This window comes from Nerophis ophidion, linkage group LG27 (genome assembly GCF_033978795.1).
Source record: "Nerophis ophidion isolate RoL-2023_Sa linkage group LG27, RoL_Noph_v1.0, whole genome shotgun sequence".
Taxonomy (NCBI): Eukaryota; Metazoa; Chordata; class Actinopteri; order Syngnathiformes; family Syngnathidae; genus Nerophis; species Nerophis ophidion.
The window spans coordinates 18,171,391-18,192,157 of record NC_084637.1 but is presented as its reverse complement, the minus strand read 5'-3'; the positions used below and the strand labels follow the sequence as shown (position 1 = coordinate 18,192,157).

The following is a 20,767-nucleotide window of genomic DNA, read 5'->3' as shown; positions in this document are numbered from 1 at the left end:
TGATTCATTATTATTTTTTGAGGAATGACAGTTTTATGTTTGTTTTTTTAAAGTCCCACTAAAATTATTGGGGACCCAAAAGGGCTCACTTTAAAAAGTGTTAAAAAAGGGTAATGCATTTTTTGTTTGGACTTTTAACACTTAAATCTCCAGGTCAACTTAAGATCTAAATGTCCAATGTATGTTTCGTGTTTTTAAAAAGTTTTGAGCTCGTTTTGTTAAACAAAACCACATTTTTTTGGGGCAAAAACAAAATATGCAAAAAAAAAAGTGTAATGTTAGATGTGAAGTAATTGGAGCCTTAAATATGTCAGTATTTCATAACAACATTGATTTTGATTCATTATTATTTTTTAGCAAAAAATCCCACCAAAATTATTGAAAGTATTAAAAGTAAGTAAGCATTTTTTTTTCAAACTTTAAATTTGTGATTCTCTTAATCAACTTCAGATCTATCTTTTGATTATATTATACATACATTATTTGTGTTTTTGTATGTTTTATGGCCTTTTTATCATAGAAAATGTGTTCATTATATAATATTTGATGTGAAGTAATTGGGGCCTTAAATATGTCAATAATTCATAACAACATGGATTTGAATTTGTTATAATTTTTGAAACAAAAAAACACTAAACTTCTTGGGGACCCAAAAGGGTTCCACTCATAAAAGTATTAAAAATAAGTCAAACTTTTAATTTTTTAAAACTTTCAACACTTAATTCTTTTGATCAACTTCAGATCTATATGATGATTTTACATTTTATTTTTTATTTTTGAATGTTTTTATCTTTTGAGCCTTTTTTGTTAAATGGAATCATTTTTTTGGGGCAAAAACACAAAATATGCAACATTTTCCATAATTTTTTCTTTTTTTAAGTGTAATATTTGATGTGAAGTAATTGGAGCCTTGAATATTTCAAAAATTCATAACAACATTCATTTTGATTAATTAATATTTTTGGAGCAAAACATCCTAGTAAACTTTTTAGGGTCCCAGATGGGTCCCACTCATAAAAGTTTTAAAAATAAGTAAAACTTTTTTTTCTCTTTTAACGTTCAACACTTAATTATTTTGATCAACTTGAGACCTATATGTTGATTATACATTTTATTTTTTTAATGTTTTGAGCCTTCTTTGTTAAACAAGATAATTTTGGGGGGCAAAAACACAAAATATGCAACAATTTCCTTTTTTTTTTTTAAGTGCAATATTTTATGTGAAGCAATTGGAGCCTTAAATATGTCAATATTTCATAACAACATTGATTTTCATTCATTATTTTTTTTTTTTTGCAAAACATCCCACAAAAAGTTTTGGGGACCCAAAAGTGTCCCACTCAAAAAAGTTTAAAAAACAAGTCAAACTTTTTTCTTTTTTTTTTTTAACTTTCTACGCTTAATTTTCTTGATCAACTTGAGATCTACCTGTTGATTGTATTATATATACATTTTTTGTGTTTTTATTATTCTATTTTATGGCCTTTATGTCAAAGAAAACTAGTTTTTATATGGCAAACTCACAAAACATGCAACATTTTCCAATATATATTTTTTTTGTGTAATATTTGATGTGAAGTATTTGGAGCCTTAAATATGTCAATAATTCATAACAACATTGATTTTGATTCATTATTGTTTTTTGAGCAAAACATCCTAGTAAGATTCTTGGGGACCCAAAAGTGTCCCAATCAAAAAAGTTAAAAAAAATTATTTAAACTTCTTTTTTTTTTTTAACTTTCAACGCTTAATTCTCTTGATCAACTTCAGATCTATCCATCCATTCATCCATTTTCTACCGCTTATTCCCTTTGGGGTCGCGGGGGGTGCTGGTGCCTATCTCAGCTACAATCGGGCGGAAGGCGGCGTACACCCTTGACAAGTCGCCATCTCATCGCAGACTTCAGATCTATATGTTGATTATATTATATATTAATTTGTGTTTTTGTTTGTTTTTTTGGCCTTTGTGTCAAAGAAAATTTGTTTTTTTTATGGTTAACTCACAAAATATGCAATGTTTCCTTAACAAAAAAAAAGTTCGATGTGTAATATTTGATGTGAAGTAATTGGAGCCTTAAATATGTCAATCATTCATAAGAACATGGATTTTGATCCATTATTATTTTTTGGAGCAAGGGCAGTTTTAAAAGAAACAACTTTGTGTTATTAGAGTCGACTTTACACCTGCTTTCCACTTTTTTATGTGTTTTTCTGTCACAGTGTTGTCAAAACGGGACACGGGTCAATAAAAAAAATGAGCTGCGAGGGCCACACCTTGGACAGCCACTGGTCTACGCACACTCAGGACTTAGAGGCCTACTGAAATGAGATTTTCTTATTCAAACGCGGATAGCAGGTCCATTCTATGTGTCATACTTGATCATTTCGCGATATTGCCATATTTTTTCTGAAAGAATTTTGTAGAGAACATCGACGATAAAGTTTGCAACTTTTGGTCGCTAATAAAAAAGCCTTGCCTTTACCGTAAGTATGTGCGCGTGACGTCACTGGTTGTAGAGCTCCTCACATTGTTTACAATCACAGCCACCAGCAGCTAGAGCGATTTCGTACCGAGAAAGCGACAATTTCCCCATTAATTTGAGCGAGGATGAAAGATTTGTGGATGAGGAAAGTGAGGAAAAAAAAAGGCGAGGGCAGTGAGAGCGATTCAGATGTTATTAGACACATTTACTAGGATAATTCTGGAAAATCCCTTATCTGCCTATTATGTTACTAGTGTTTTAGTGAGATTATATAGTACCTGGAAGTCGGAAGGGTGTGGCCAGTGTCTCCGGTGGGAGGAGGTAATAGTCCGCAGCTGCAGGAGGACGCAAGCTCCTCTCATAACTACGGTAAGAGCCGACTTATTACCACAAATTTCTTACCAAAACCTGCTGGTTGACATGTGGTCGGGATCCATGTTCACCTGCCCGCTCTGATCCATAGTAAAGCTTCACCTTCAGGAATTTTAAACAAGGAAACACCGTGTGTTTGTGTGGCTAAAGGCTAAAAGCTTCCCACCTCCATCTTTCTACTTTGACTTCTCCATTATTAATTGAACACATTGCAAAAGATTCAGCAACACAGATGTCCAGAATACTGTGTAATTATGCGATTAAAGCAGACTACTTATAGCTTGGATCGAGCTGGAAAAAAATGTCCGCTACAACCCGAGACGTCAAACGCACGCGTGTTCAACAGGACATTTGGCGGGAAATTTAAAATTGCAATTTAGTAAACTAAAAAGGCCGTATTGGCATGTGTTGCAATGTTAATATTTCATCAGGTGGCGACTTGTCTGGGGTGTACTCTGCCTTCCGCCCGATTGTAGCGGAGGTAGGCAGCAGCGCCCCCCCGCGACCCCAAAGGGAATAAGCGGAAAAAATGGATGGATGGATGATATATAAACTATCAGACTGCTTGGTCGGTAGTAGTGGGTTTCAGTAGGCCTTTAGTGTGTGTGTGTGTGTGTGTGTGTGTGTGTGTGTGTGTGTGTGTGTGTGTGTGTGTGTGTGTGTGCGTGTGCGTGTGCGTGTGCGTGTACGTGTGTGTGTGTGTGTGTGTGTGTGTGCGTGTGTGTGTGTGTGTGTGTGTGTGTTTTAGCGTGACACGTTTATACTCGATCCTTTTCATGGAGTGGGAATTGTGCCAGCCGAGCGTGGGTGAAGTTTTTTTATCACCTTTGAGCGTCGCTGCACGGACGCCACGCCAGCTGGCTCCTCCCCCGGCCCCTCCCCCACCACAACCACCCCAAACCCCCCCCCCTCAAAAGCCGATGCAGAGCGGCACCAGCTGGTGCTGCCACCAGTCGGGTCAATTAGCTTCTAAGATACACACACACACACACATACACACACACGCGCGCGATATTGCGACCTGAGCACGCTTGCTTTGTGTTGCTTGGGCGACGCTTCGTTACCTCCGCCAAGTCACTTACGTTGCTTTAATCCCAGCTCGTTAGCAGCAAACTGTTGGACATAACGACACAAATATATAATTTATGTGCAGGAAATATATTTAATGTTCATGTTGAAGTGCAAACGTTTGATTCATCATCAACAATTGTGTCGTCCAACACAGCAGAAAATGTTCCAAATGTGCTGACATGAACATAAAATCAAGTGTTTTGATTCTTGGCGCTGTCACGCCACATTTCTTCCCCCCTACAAAAACCTCCCCCCCTCCATTTATTTTTTATAATATAGCGTTAAAAAAATGTCTGTATTTTTATAATATAGCGTTTTATTTTTATAATATTGCCTTATATTTTTATAATGTAGCGTTAACAAAACGTATTAATCGGACAAATTAACTTGAGGATATTCCTGACTGAATGCACATTTGACTCGTGGACATATGCGGAAATGAATAACAGTGTAATTCACTTTTTTTAGTTCTCTGTAAGTGAACTAAATTAGAATGATATTTATGTGAACTTAAATTTTTTTACATTCATTCGTTGTTTTCACATCAGCACTCATGTTTCCCATAAATCGTGTTACTTTGGCAATGCATATGTGAACAAATACTCATTGCACATTTGACTACCGTACAGGACGGAGAATCCAACGATTTTTGATTCGTTTTCCACGGTTCAACACTACTTCAGGGTTATGAGAAGGAATAGAGAATTTTTTTATCGTGTTAATCGATTTCTTCAGATTCCAGCAGCGAAGTATCCTACAGGCAGTCAAAGCCGAAGTGTGACGTAAGAGGAAAAATGACCCCGGAAGTAAATGGTGGGGAAGGTTTTTGTTGGGGGGGAAGACATTTGGCGTGACAGTGCCATCTTGAATGTGTGCTAACTCCTCTTATATTAGCATGCTAATGTTAGCATGCTTACATTTTTTTGCTGGGCTTTTTAGCTATGTTGTTTAATGTTTACGGCTAAACATAATGCATTTTAAAGGCCTACTGAAATGAGACTTTCTTCTTTAAACGGGGATAGCAGGTCCATTCTATGTGTCATACTTGATCATTTCGCGATATTGCCATATTTTTGCTGAAAGGATTTTGTAGAGAACATCGACGATAAAGTTTGCAACTTTTGGTCGCTAATAAAAAAGCCTTGCATTTACCGGAAGTAGTGGACGATGTGCGCGTGACATCACCGGTTGTAGGGCTCCTCACATTGTTTATAATCATAGCCACCAGCAGCAAGAGTCGTTCGGAACGAGAAAGCGACGATTTCCCCATTAATTTGAGCGAGGATGAAAGATTCGTGGATGAGGAAAGTTAGTGTGAAACACTAAAAATATTTTAAAAAAAATTTAAAAGGCGACGGCTCCAGGCGACGGCAGTGTGAGCGATTCAGATGTTATTAGACACATTAACTATGGATGTGAGCGATTCAGATTTTATTAGACACATTTACTAGGGACCGTGTGGCGCAGTGAGAGAGTGGCCGTGTACAACCCGAGGGACGCTGGTTCAATCCCCACCTAGTACCAACCTCGTCACGTCTGTTGTGTCCTGAGCAAGACACTTCACCCTTGCTCCTGATGGATGCTGGTTAGCGCCTTGCATGGCAGCTCCCTCCGTCGGTGTGTGAATGTGTGTGTGAATGGGTAAATGAGGAAGTAGTGTCAAAGCGCTTTGAGTACCTTGAAGGTAGAAAAGCGCTATACAAGTACAACCCATTTATCATTTACTAGGATCATTCTGGAAAATCCCTTATCTGCTTATTATGTTAATAGTGTTTTAGTGAGATTGTAAAGTCATACCTGAAAGTCGGAGGGCTGCGGTGAACGCCAGTGTCTCTGAGAGAAGCCAATAGAGGAGCCAAGATCACAGCTGCCTGTCATGTCTGCTAAATCTGGTTTTATGTTTGATTTTGTTTCGTTTTCTGGACTTTTGTTCCGTTTTTTCACTTCCTGGTTTGTTTTTGTTACCATAGCTACTCATTAGTTTCCACCTGTTTCCCCTAGTCCCGCCCCGATCATCAGCCTCTCACACCTGTTTCTAGTTACCACAGCCACTATTTATGTCACTTTGCTTTCTGTTTATCGTTCTGGGATTTTTGCGTTCTGCCTCATGCCTTCACGCACCCTCGATTACCTTGCTATCCATGCCCCTTGTACCGGTCACAGTAAGTGTTTTTGTGTTAGTTATTCATAGTTCTGCCACAGTGCAAGTTTAAGTTTAGTTCATTGTCTTTCATGCCATCGAGCAGTTTTTTTTTTTCCTGTTTGTATTTTTGTAGCCAAGTTTTGTACCTCTTTCTGAGCGCCCTTACTTAGTTTGTTTATTTTTGTATTTAGTATTCAAAATAAATGTACTCACAGTCTCGTCTGGCTCGTCCCGTATTCTCCTTGCATCGAAAAGCATAAATAATCCATGTCCAGGTGTGACACTGCCTTTTTGACGGTTGCGGGAGGAGGTCGCATAATCCACTCAAGTCTCCGGTAAGAGCCGACTTAATATCACAATTTTCATATCTAAAAACATGCTGGTTGACGTAGAGAAACATGTTCGCTTGACCGTTCTGTGTCAAAGCTTCACAACAAACAAAGAAACACCGGCTGTGTTTTGGTTGCTAAAGGCAGCTGCAATCCACCGCTGTCCACCAACAGCCTTCTTCTTTATAGTCTCCATTATTAATTGAACACATTGCAAAAGATTCAGCAACACAGATGTCCAAAATACTGTGTAATTACGCCATGAACAGAGACGACTTTTAGCCGTGTTTGGTGCTACGCTAAAATGTCCCCTCCAACAGTGACGTCACGCGTACACGTCTTCATTCCGCGATGTTTTCAACAAGAAACTGGCGGGAAATTTAAAATTGCAATTTAGTAAACTAAAAAGGCCGTATTAGCATGTGTTGCAATGTTAATATTTCATCATTGATATATAAACTATCAGGTAGTAGTAGGTAGTAGTGGGTTTCAGTAGGCCTTTAATACTTGACACTCTCTTACAAGTATTCTAACTTGTCCTTTTTCATCATGCTAACATGTTGTGCTATCTTTTTAGGTAAATGTATTTGTTTAAACCTAAAAATGTGAAGTGAAGTGAATTATATTTATATAGCGCTTTTCTCTAGTGACTCAAAGCGCTTTACATAGTGAAACCCAATATCTAAGTTACATTTGAACAAGTCTGGGTGGCACTGGGAGCAGGTGGGTAAAGTGTCTTGCCCAAGGACACAACGGCAGTGACTAGGATGGCGGAAGCGGGAATCGAACCTGCAACCCTCAAGTTGCTGGCACGGCCACTCTACCAACCGAGCTATATGAAGTTTTTGATGCTTGGCGCCATCTTGAAAGTATCATATCTCCTCATATTAGCATGCTAATGTTAACATGCTTAAATTTTTTTGCTTTTTATGTAATTGTGTAATTTTAAATCTAAAAATCATAGATTTTGATACTTGGTGCCATCTTAGAAGTATGCTAACATCTTTTCTATTAGCATGCTAATGTTAGCATGTGAACAATCTGTGCTATCTTTTTAGCTAATTGTATGTTTTTAATTCTTGGTGCCATTTTAGAAGTATGCTAACATCTTTTCTATTAGCATGGTAATGTTAGCATGGTAACAATTTGTGCTATCTTTTTACGTAATTGTGTATTTTTACACTTAAAAATCATAGATTGTGATACTTGGTGCCATCTTAGAAGTATGCTAACATCTTTTCTGTTAGCATGCTAATGTTAGCATGTTAACAATTTGTGCTATCTTTTTAGCTAATTGTGTAGTTTTACACTTAAAAATCATAGATTGTGATACTTGGTGCTGTCACGCCAAATTTCTTCCCCCCTACAAAAACCTTCCCCCCCATTTACTTCCAGGGTCATGAATAATACAGACGTTTTGTTAACGCTATATAAAAATATAGCGCTATATTATAAAAATACAGACGTTTTGTTAACGCTATATTATAAAAAAAAAATTAAAAAACAATTTACAAACACAAGATGTGGGGTGACGCATTTACTTACGGGGTCACGTTTCCTCTTATGTCATCCATAGCTTGTGTTTGTAAATAGTTTTTTAAATTTTTTTATAATATAGCGTTGACAAAACTTCTGTATTTTTATAATATAGCGTTATATTTTTATAATATAGCGTTATATTTTTATAATATAGCGTTATATTTTTATAATATAGCGTTAACAAAACGTCTGTATTAATCATGACCCCGGAAGTAAATGGGGGGGAAGGTTTTTGTAGGGAGAAGAAATTTGGCGTGACAGCGCCATCTTAGAAGTATGCTAACATAATTTTTATTAGCGTGCTAATGTTATCATGTTAACAATTTATCTTTTTAGCTAATTGTGTATGTTTAAACCTAAAAATCATAGATGTTGATACTTGGTGCTGTCACGCCCAATTTTTCCCCCCTAAAAAAAACTTTCCCCCCGGAAGAAATTTGGCGTGACAGCCCCTCTAATGCTTGAAGGACCCTAATGAGGGTGGAAGGACCTTAAAGCAGCCCACACAGCTGCCTTTTTTAAAAGCATTATAATTGGCTGATTGTCATTGCTGAAAAATATCGATGAGGAAAAAATATTAGCATTCCAGCATGCTAACTTTTCAAGCTGTTTTTGCTTCGCTACTTTTGCAGCTGTAACCCTTAACGGTGAGGAAAAAATATTAGTATTCCAGCATACTAAACTTTCAAGCTATTTTTGCTTTGCTAATTTTGCAGCTGTAACCCTCAAGAGTCATATAACTTGGTATTGTCACTCCCTCATTGGGGTCCTTCAGGTATTGTAGGGGGGAAGAAATTTGGCGTGACAAAGCCTTAGCACGCTAACCTACTCGAAAAATAATATTTCAAATTGGTTAGCAACATCAAGTCAGGAGCCTACCAATTAAACTCACCTAAAGCTACAAAACAAAAGTAAATAAAAGGAAACAGAAAGTTGACTAAAATTTATTTAGGCTGGAAATTACTTTTTTGAGAGGTGCGTGTGAGACGTGAGCGGCGGGCGAGAGAATTTGGCGTGACAGTGCCATCGTAGAAGTATGCTAACGTCCCTTATATATTAGCATGCTAGTGTTGGCATGCTAACATTTAATCTATCTTTTTAGGTAGATGTGTTTTTTTTAAATCTTATAATCATACATTTTAATACTTGGTGCCATCTTAAAAGCATGCTAACATATGTTCTACTAACATGCTAATGTTAGCATTTTAACAATTTATACTTGCTTTTTAGCTAATTGTGTATGTTTAAACCTAAAAATCATAGATTTTTATACTTGGCGCCCTCTTAGAAGTATGCTAACATCTGTTGTACTAGCATGCTAATGTCAGCATGCTATCATTTTATGCTAGCTTTTTAGCTAATTGTGTATGTTTAAACCTAAAAATCTGAGATTTTGATACTTGGTGCCATCTTAAAAGTATACTTATATATTTTCTATTAGCGTGCTAATGTTAGCATGTAAACAATTTATCTTTTTAGCTAAATGTGTATGTTTAAACCTAAAAATCCTAGATTTTAATACTTGGTGCCATCGTATATTAGCATGCTAATGTTAGCATGCTAGTATTTTATGCTAGCTTTTTAGCTAATTGTGTATGTTTAAACCTAAAAATCATAGATATTTATACCTGGCAACATCTTAGAAGTATGCTAACGTCTGTTATATTGGCATGCTAATTTTAGCATGCTAACATTTTAGGCTAGCTTTTTAGGTAATTTTGTATGTTCAAACCTAAAAATCTGAGATTTTATACTTGGTGCCAACTTAGAAGTATGCTAACATATCTTCTATTAGCATGCTAATGTTTGCCTGTTAATAATTTGTGCTCTTTTTAGCTACTTGTGTGTGTTTAAACCTAAAAATCATAGATTATGATACTTGGCGCCATTTTAGAAGTATGCTAACATCTCTTCTATTAGCATGCTAATATCATTAAGTGGGGGGACCCCGTTTAATCTCCCCATCAAATTGGAGGTCCTTGACCTGGGGGACGTTTAAAACCCCTGGTGTGGTGGATATCTCCACAGCGTTTGGCTTCACCGATCGTTCCTGAATCGTTATTTTATCTTTTTCTTTCTCCTCTGCAGGCTGCCGAGGGAAGCTGTGCGGCTTCGGCGCCGTCTGCGAGCGCGACCCAGGTGACCCCGCCGAGGCCCGCTGCGTGTGCAAGAGGGTGGACTGCCCGTCCCTGGTGGCGCCCGTCTGCGGCTCCGACTCGTCCACGTACTCCAACGAGTGCGAGCTGGAGAAAGCGCAGTGTCAGAGCCAGCGGCGCATCAAGGTGCTGCGCAAGGGACCCTGCTGTAAGTCACATGACCCGCCCTACAGCCAATCACAGAGCACACCTTCTCACACCTCCTAACACTTTGGCCAATTTAGTTTGTTTGAACCTTATAATCAATACTTTTAAAACTTGGCGCCATCTCACAAGTATGCCGACCTTTTTGATGTTATCATGCTAACATTCTATGCTAACACTATAGCCAATTTAATTTGTGTTAACCTTAAAATCATGACTTTTAATATTTGGTGCTGTCACGCCAAATTTTTTCACCCCTACAAAACCTTCCCCCCGGAAGAAATTTGGCATGACAGCCCCTCTAATGCCTGAAGGACCCCAATGAGGGTGGAAGGACTTTAAAGTAGCCCACACAGCTGCCTGTTTTAAAAGCATTATAATTGGCTGATTGTCATTGGTGAAAAATAACGGTGAGGAAAAAATATTAGCATTCCAGCATGCTAACCTTTCAAACTATTTTTGCTTCGCTTATTTTGTAGCTGTAACCCTTAAGAGTCATATAACTTGGTATTGTCACGCCCTCATGGGGGTCCTTCAGGCATTAGAGGGGCTGTCACGCCAAATTTCCTCCCCTTTTTTGTAGGGGGTAAGAAATTTGGCGTGACAACCCCATCTAAAATATATGTTAACATTTTCAATGTTATCATGCTAACATTTTATGCTAACACTTAAGCCAATTTAGTTAGTTTGAACCTAAAAATCATGGCTGTTAGTACTTAGCATTATCTCAAAAGTATGCTAGCGTTTTCGATATTATCATGCTAACATTTTAGCCATTTTCATTTGAAACTAAAAATCATGACTTTCAATACTTGGTGCCATTTGAAAAGTATTCTAACGTTTTCGATGTGATCATGCTAACATTTTATGCTAACACTTTAGCCAATTTCATTTGTGTTCACCTGAAAATCATGACTTTTAATACTTGGTGCCATCATAAAGGTATGCCGACGTTTTCGATGTTATCATGCTAACATTTTATATTAGCATTCTAGCTCATTACCTTTATGTAAACCTGCAAATCATAGCTTTTAATACGTCGTGCCATCTCACAAGTATGGTAATGTGTTCAATATATCATAAGAACATTTTATGTTCGCATTTTATATAATTTAATTTGTGTGAACCTAAAAATCAAAGTTTTTATTACTTGATGCCATCTTAAAAGTATGCTAACTTTTTATGCTAACACTTTAGCCAATTTAGTTTGTTTGAACCTAAAAATCAAGGCTTTTAATACTTGAAGCCATCTCAATAGTATGCCAACGTTTTCAACGTTGTCATGCTAACATTTTGTGTTTGCATTTTAGCCAATTTAGTTTGTGTGAACTTAAAAATCAAGGCTTTTAATACTTGGTTTTATCACAAAAGTATGCTAACGTTTTTGATGTTACCATGCTAACATTTTATGCTAACACTTCAGTGTCTAACCTAAAAATCAAGGCTTTTAATACTTGGTGCCATCTCAAACGTATGCTAAAGTTTTGGATGTTATCATGCTCGCATTTTATGTTAGCATTTTAGCTAACTTAGTTAGTTTGAACCTAAAAATCAAGGCTTTTAATACTTGGTGCCATCTCAAAAGTATGCCCACATTTTCAATGTTTTCATGCTAATATTTTGTATTTGCATTTTAGCTAATTACCCTTGTTTAAACCTAGAAAATCAGGGCTTTTAATCCTTGGTGCCATCTCCAAAGTTTGCTACCGTTTTTGATGCTATCGGGCTAACATTTTATGCTAACATTTTAGCCAATTTAGTTAGTTTGAACCTAAAAATCATGGCTTTTAATACTTGGCGCCATTTCAAAAGTATGCTAATGTTTTCAATGTTATCATGCTAACATTTAATGCTAACTTCTTTAGCCATTTTCCATCCATCCATCCATTTTCTACCGCTTATTCCCTTTTGGGGTTGCGGGGGGCGCTGGCGCCTATTTCAGCTACAATCGGGCGGAAGAAGGGGTACACCCTGGACAAGTCGCCCCCTCATCGCAGGGCCAACACAGATAGACAAACAACATTCACACACTAGGGTCAATTTAGTGTTGCCAATCAACCTATCCCCAGGTGCATGTATACTTTACTTTACTTTGTACTTTATTGATCCCCCAGGGATCAATAAAGTACTTTCTATTCTATTCTATTCCATTCTATTTGCGTTTACCTAAAAATCATGGCTTTTAACACTTGGTGCCATCTCAAAGGTATGCTAACATTTTTGATGTTACATTGCTAACACTTTATGCTAACACTTTAGCCAATTTATTTAGTTTGAACCTAAAACCAAGGCTATTATACTTGGCAACATCTAAAAAGTATGCTAACGCTTTTGATGTTATTATGCTCACATATTATGGTAGTATTTTAGCCAATTTAATTTGTGTGAACCTACAAATCAAGGCTTTTAATACTTGGTTTCATCTCAAAAGTATGCTAACATTTTAAGTGTTATCTTGCTAACAATTTATGTTAACACTTTAGCCAATTTAGTTTGTTTGAACCAAAAAATCATGTCTAGTAATACTTAGCACTATCTCAAAAGTATGCTAGCGTTTCGGATATTATCATGCTAACATTTTATGTTAGCATTTTAACTTATTACCTTTGTGTAAACCTACAAATGAGGGCTTTTAATTCTTGGTGCCAGCTCAAAAGTTTGCTAACGTTTTCGATGTTATCATGTTAACATTTTATGCTAACACTTTAGCCAATTTAGTTGATTTGAACCTAAACATCATGGCTTTTAATAGTTGGTGCCATCTTAAAAGTAGGCTAACTTTTTCGATGTTATCATGCTAACATTTTATGTTAGGATTTTAACTTATTACCTTTGTGTAAACCTACAAATCAAGGCTTTTAACACTTGTTGCCATATCACAAATATGCTAACATTTTCGATGTACTGTATCATAATAACATTATTTGTTAGCATTTAAACTAATTTCCTTTGAGCAAACCTAAAAATCATGGCTTTTAATACTTGATGCCTTCTTAAAAGTATGCTAACTTTTTCGAGGTTGTCATGCTAACATTTTATGCGAACACTTTAGCCAATTTCATGTGTGTAAACCTAAAAATCATGACTTTTAATACTTGGCACCATCTCAAAAGTATGCGAACGTTTTCGACGTTATCATGCTAACATTTTGTGTTTTAGCTAATTCAATTTGTTTGAGCCTAAAAATCAAGGCTATTAATACTTGGTGCCAATAATAGTTGTAGCAAAGTCATGGAATTGTGGTTGATTTTACGTGCGGAGCTGAGAAAGTTGGCTAGGTGCCTACAAAAGTAGCAAATGAACCTTTTAAGTGTACAACAATCCTGCTAGGAGGTCCCTGAAAGGTCAGCATTCAGCCAGGAAAAGTCTGCCGGAATCGAGAATTAGCACACGGATTAGTCAGATCAGCCGTGCGTCTTCCATCTCTGATTTTCTCACTACACACACACACACACACACACGCACGCACGCACGCACATACACGCACGCACAAACACACACAAACACACACACACTTTTCTCTCTGACTAGTACATACATACATACACATATATATATATATATATATATACATATATATATATGTATATATATATATATTTATATATATACATACAGTATATATATACATAAAACATAGTCAACATAAAAAAAAATTCGCATATAAAATTCTATTTGAAAAAGTGCCTTCAGTGAAAATCTTAGAGGAAAAAAAAGACCTCACAAAAAACAAAAATATTTCTTTCATCCACAAAAAAGAATGACCTCGTTAGCAAAGATGCTATACTTGCAAAATAAAATAAAAACATCTCCTGTCATGGTAACGTGCCTCATTTGTGCCAAAGTGTCATCTTTATCTGAATGTTATCTGCACTTTGCTCATTATCTCGCTGCTGTTTCACCCGCACTGAGATGCTGTGTGAAGATAGGAACTCATTTAATTGGCAACCAGGATTGTGTGTCACTCTTTATTCCTTCCCCTTCTTGCATCACAACCACATTTTCTTTTCTTTTTTTGGACTATATGTTGTCCTGTTAGCAAGGAGAAGTTACTGCAGACGTATAAACTGTGAGGATTGAAAGAGACACATGTCACAGCGTTGGTCTCACTCCCACCGGAGTATTGTCCTTTGTTTACATAACAGCATGGCCTCCACTAAAGTGATGAAGAGTTCTTCACTCTCTTTTGAATAAAGAGCAAACAAGTCCACTGGGTCAAAGTCCATGGTCAAAAGATATACATGTGTGTATATATGTAATGTATATATATGTGTGTAAATATATGTATGTCTGTATATATATATTTATACACACACACACACACACATATATATATATATATATATATACACACACCCCGTTTCCATATGAGTTAAGAAATTGTGTTGGATGTAAATATAAACGGAATACAATGATTTGTAAATCATTTTCAACCCATATTCAGTTGAATATGCTACAAAGACAACGTATTTGATGTTCAAACTGATAAACATTTTTTTTTTTTGCAAATAATCATTAACTTTAGAATTGGACGCCAGCAACACGTGACAAAGAATTTGGGAGAGGTGGAAATAAATACTGATAAAGTTGAGGAATGCTCATCAAACACTTATTTGGAACATCCCACAGGTGTGCAGGCTAATTGGGAACAGGTGGGTGCCATGATTGGGTATAAAAACAGCTTCCATGAAATGTTAAGTAATTCACAAACAAGGATGGGGCGAGTGTCACCAATTTGTAAGCAAATTGTCGAACAGTTTTAGAACAACATTTCTCAACGAGCTATTGCAAGGAATTTAGGGATTTTACCATCCACGGTCCGTAAAATCATCAAAAGGTTCAGAGAATCTGGAGAAATCATTGCACGTAAGCGATGATATTATGGACCGTTGATCCCTGAGGCGGTACTGCATCAAAAACCGACATCAGTGTGTAAAGGAGATCACCACATGGGCTCAGGAACACTTCAGTAACCACTGCCAGTAACTACAGTTGATTGCTACGTCTGTAAGTGCAAGTTAAAACTTTACTATGCAAAGCGAAAGCCATTTATCAACAACACCCAGGAAGGCCGGCGGCTTCGCTGGGCCCGAGCTCATCTAAGATGGACTGACGCAAAGTGGAAAAGTGTTTTGTGGTCTGACGAGTACACATTTCAAATTATATTTGGAAACTGTGGACGTGGTGTCCTCCGGAACAAAGAGGAAAAGAACCATCCGGATTGTTATAGGCGCAAAGTTCAAAAGCCAGCATCTGTGATGGTATCGGGGTGTATTAGTGTCCAAGGTATGGGTAATTTACACATCTGTGAAGGCACCATTAATGCTGAATGGTCCATACAGGTTTTGGAGCAACATATGTTGTCATCCAAGCAACGTTATCATGGACGCCCCTGCTTATTTCAGCAAAACAATGCCAAGCCACGTGTTACAACAAGCGTGGCTTCATGGTAAAAGAGTGCGGGTACTTTCCTGGCCCGCCTTCAGTCCAGACATGTCTCCCATTGAAAATGTGTGGCGCATTATGAAGCGTAAAATACGACAACAAGACCCCGGACTGTTGAACAACTTGAGCAATATTGGGAAAGAATTCCACTTTCAAAGCTTCAACAATTAGTTCCCCTAGTTCCCTAACGCTTATTGAGTGTTGTTAAAAGAAAAGGTGATGTAACACAGTGGTGAACATGACCTTTCCCAACTACTTTGTCACGTGTTGCAGACATGAAATTCTAAGTTAATTATTATTTGCAAAAAAGATAAAGTTTATGAGTTTGAACATCAAATATCTTGTCTTTGTAGTGCATTCAACTGAATATGGGTTTAAAAGGATTTGCAAATCATTGTAATCCTTTATATATTTACATCTAACACAATTTCCCAACTCATATGGAAACGCGGTGTGTGTATTCCTATATTTGAATTGGTTTCGGGTTTGGTTTAGGGCTAGGTTTGGTTTACTTTTGTGTTAAGTTTGGTTTTGGTTGTAGTTGAGTTTACGGTTAGGAATAAGGGCTAGAAAAGACATAAAAAGGTTTAGGTTAGGATTAGGTTTGGGTTGGGGTTGGGTTAGGGTTAGGTTTGATTTAGGTATGGGTTAGGTATGGGTTAGTTTCAAGGGTTCGTTTAGGATTGGGGTTAGGGCTATGTTTGGGTAAGGTTTGTGTTAGGTTTGGGTTGGGGTTAGGTTTTGGTTTAGGGTTAGGGTTAGGTTTGGGTTACTTTTGTGTTAGGCTTGTGTTGGGGGTTGGGTTTTAGTTGGGTTAGGATTAAAGGCTAGAAAAACCATAGAAAAAGATTTAGGTTAGGGTTTGGTTTGGATTGAGTTTGGGGTTAGGGTTCGAGTTAGGTTTGTGTTAGGTCCGGGTTAGGGTTAAGTCAGGGTTTGGTTAGGGTTTTTGTTGGGGTTAGGATAGGTCTGTGCTGTTTTGTTCTCTTTTTAACTAGCACACAAACTCAGGCCCTCATGTCCAGTAAAAAAGTTGTTGGTCCCTAAAATATTGTTTAAAATGAGCTTTTAGCTCATCTTTGACAGTGATTAAAAGTTAGCCCCTCCCACCAGTTCCACGTATGGAAACCAAAATGGGCGGAGTCCCGTCATGACGGAAGACATGTGAAAGTCTCAAAACCTGTATTTGAAAACAAACAGGGAGTTAGCCTTCTTGGTTTCCATCCGCCACTCTCGGGACTTTGACCGAATGAGTGGAAATTAAAATGGTGAACACGAGGCAGAGGGTTTTTGTAACTTTAAAAAAATCTGGATTTTTTTTTTGTCAAAAAAATCTGGATTTTTTTCTAACTGTCAAAAAGTCTGGATTTTCTGAGTTGTCAAATAATCCCCCAAAATTTTAAACATCAAATAAACAGGATTTTGTCCGTGTCCCAAAAATCGGGATTATTTGTAAATGTCCAAAAAATCAGGAATTATTTTTTTTGTCCAAAATTTGGGATTTTTTTCTAAGTATTAAACAAATCTCTATTTTTTTCCAACCGTCAAAAAGTCGTATTTTTCTGAGGTGTCAAAATATCTGGATTTTTTTATAAGAGTCAAAAAATGGAGATTATTTGTAAGTATTAAAAAAAATGGAGATTTTTTGTTTGTTTCAAAAAATCGGTATTATTGGTAAGTGTCAAAAAGACTGGATTTTTTTTGTACAAAAGTGGGAATTTTTTTACGTGTCAAAAAATAGGAATTTTTTCTAATCGTCAAGAAGTCAGGATTTTATAAGGTGTCAAAAAATCTGGATTTTTTTCCTAAGTGTCAAAAAGTCAGGACTTTTTATGTCCAAAATTGGGGATCTTTTCCAAGTGTCAAACGATCAGGATTTTTTTCTAACCGTCAAAAATGCAGGATTTTATAAGGTGTCAAAAAAATCAGGACTTTTTTTCTAAGTGTAAAAAAAAATCTGGATTTTTTGTAAATGTCAAAAATTCTGGATTTTCTGAGGTGTCAAAAAAATCTGGATTTTTTTTTCCAAGTGTCAAAAAAATCGGGATTTTCCAAGTTGTCAAAAAGTCAGGATTTTTTTTGTCCAAAATTCGGGATTTTTCCAAGTGTCAAAAAATTTGGATTTTTTCTAACTGTCAAAAAGTCAGGATTTTATAAATTGTCACAAAATCTGGATTTTTTTCTAAGTGTCAAAAAAATGTGGATTATGTCTATCAAAAAATTGTTATTATTTCAAAGTGTCAAAAAATCAGGATTTTTTTTTGTCCAAAATTCAAGATTTTTTCTAACCGTCAAAAAATCGGGATTTTGTCCATGTCAAAAAATGTCTGGATTTTTTTGGTCAGAAAGTCTGGATTTTTTTTTTAAGTGTCAACAAGTCGTGATTCTTTTTGTCCAAAAATCGGGATTATTTGTAAGAGTAAAAAAAATCTGGATTTTTTTTTTGTTCAAAAATTTGGATTTTTTTCTTAATGTCAACAAATCTGGATTTTTTTTTGTCAAAAAATCGGGATTATTTGTAATTGACCAAAAAAAAAACATTTTTTGTCAATAATCCAGGATTTTTTCTAAATGTCTAAAAATTAGGATTTTTTCTAACCGTCAAAAAGTCTGGATTTTCTGAGGTGTCAAAAAATTTGGATTTTTTTGTCAGTGTCAAATAATCGGGATTTTCCAAGTGTCAAAAAATCGGGATTATTTCTAAATGTCAAAAAATCTGGATTTTTTTGTCCAAAAGTCTGGATTTTTTTCTAAGTGTCAAAAATTTGGGTTTTTCTAAGTGTCAAAAAGTCTGTATTTCTTGTATTATAAAACCATGATTGACGTTCTTCGAGCGCATTATAGGCGGAAGACAGCGATTTCCATTACTTCCATTGTTAGCTGACTTTTGTTAGGATCTATGTACGATTTAAAATGCATTTTTTTTCTCATTTTGAAGTAGCGTTAGAACGCCTTCAAAAGAGGTCTGACGGGACTTCTGGAATTCAGAAGGAACATTGAAGGAAATGGAGCTCGTTAGCGGCTGTGCCAAGTAGCGCGCCAAGGACTTGACGTGACGTGATGTGCTTTGATGAAGGACAGCTTTTTTTCCCCTTGGAAACGTCTCTCGCCCGCCGCTCACATCTCACATCCGCCGCTCACGTCTCATACCCACCTCTCAAAAAAGTAATTTCCAGCCTGAATAGATTTTATTCAACTTTCTGTTTGCTTTTATTTACTTTTGTTTTGTAGCTTTAATTGAGTTCAAGTGGTTGGCCTCTGACTTGATTTTGCTGACCAATTTGAAATATTCTTTTTCGAGTAGGTTAGCGTGCTAAGGCTTTATGCTAGCCTTTTAGCTAATTGGGTTTGTTCAAACCTCAAAATCATAGATTTTGATACATCAAGCTGTCTTGGAAGTAACGTTTATTTCATTAAAATGCTAACATTTTATGTTAGCTGTTCAGTTAGTTTGCACCTATGAATAGAGCATTTTAGTATTTCTTCTTATCCGATCACGTGCTAGCATGCAAACATTAGAATGCTAATATTTGATGCTTTGTTTACGTTTACACCTAAAGTAGTTCATTTGAATACTTGGCGCCATTATAGAAGAACGATAACGTGTTCTATGCCATCATGGTAAGGTTAGCATGCTAACGCTTAATGCCAGTTTTTTAGCTAAATGTATATGTTTAAAGGTAAAAATCATGGATTTTGATATATAGCGCTATCTTGGAAGTACGCTAACATCTCTTATATTAGTATGCTAACATTTCATGCTAGCTGTTCATTTAGTTTTGTATGTTTTCACCAGAGGTGGGTGGAGTAGCCAGAAATTGTACTCAAGAAAGAGTATTGTTACTTTAGAGATGTATTACTCAAGTAAAAGTAAGGAGTAGTCACCCAAATATTTACTTGAGTAAAAGTAAAAAGTATGTTGTGAAAAAACTACTCAAGTACTGAGTAACTGATGAGTAACCTGTTCGTTTAATGATGACGGCAACAAGTAATGCACAAAAAACTAAAAATAGCAATGAACAAATTCAGAGCCAGGAATATCTCTTAAGCAACTAAAAAAATTATATATATATATATTTATATATATATATATATATATATATATATATATATATATATATATATATATATATATATATATATATATATAAAGTAATATATATTTGGTTTTACACTTTATTAATAATATACAAATAAATATGAAAATAAATATACAAATAAATATACAAAAAATATGTATTTATAATTTTAAATATAAAAATAAATATACAAATAAATATACAAAAAATATGTATTCATAGTTTGAAAAAAACATGTTTTCAACAACATAGTACACATAGAAAACAATGTCACTTCTTTTTTTATTGAAGAAATACATAAAAAAATACATCTAAATTGTAAAAATAAAACTTTCAAATACATTCTCATTTAAAAAATGTTGTAGTCCCTTTTATATTACTAAAATTTAATTTAAAAAAATATATTTGAATATTAGAAAAAAATATTGCACTTAATTTTTGTTTCATAAAAAATATATTACATATAGAAAAAAAAAATATTTTTTTATTCAAAAGTTACATTAAAAAATACATCAAAATTGTAAAAATAAAACTTTCAAATACATTTTCATTTAGAATTTTTTTGTAGTCCCTTTTTGTACTACTAAAAATTTATTTTAAAGAAGTATTTTTGTATATCAGAAAAAAAACTGCATTTCATATTTGTTTCATAAAAATATACATTTATAAAACATATAGAAAAAAAATCCCTTCTTTTTTTTATTAAAAAAATACATTAAAAATACATCTGAATTGTAAAAATAAAACTTTCAAATACATTTTCATTTAGAATCTTTTTGTTGTCCCTTTTTATTTTACTAAAATTTCATTTCAAATAATATATTTGAATATCAGAAAAAAATATTGCACTTCATTTTTGTTTCATAAAAAATATAATACATATTTAAAAAAAGTATTTCTTTTTTTATTCTAAAAATACATTAAAAAATACATCTAAATTGTAAAAATAAAACTTTCAAATACATTTACATTTAGAATTGTTTGTGTAGTCCCTCTTTATACTACT

General features: G+C 35.4%; 1 protein-coding gene across 4 annotated transcripts in view; it reads left to right on the top strand.

Moving 5' to 3' along the window:
- Positions 1-20,767, top strand: part of agrn (agrin) — a 506,995-nt gene that overhangs the window by 267,876 nt on the left and 218,352 nt on the right. For all 4 annotated transcript variants that reach the window (XM_061889588.1, XM_061889590.1, XM_061889587.1 and 1 more), the window contains one exon: positions 10,026-10,241. In XM_061889588.1, coding sequence (XP_061745572.1) covers positions 10,026-10,241 — 216 coding nt within the window. The remainder of the gene's footprint in view (positions 1-10,025; positions 10,242-20,767) is intronic.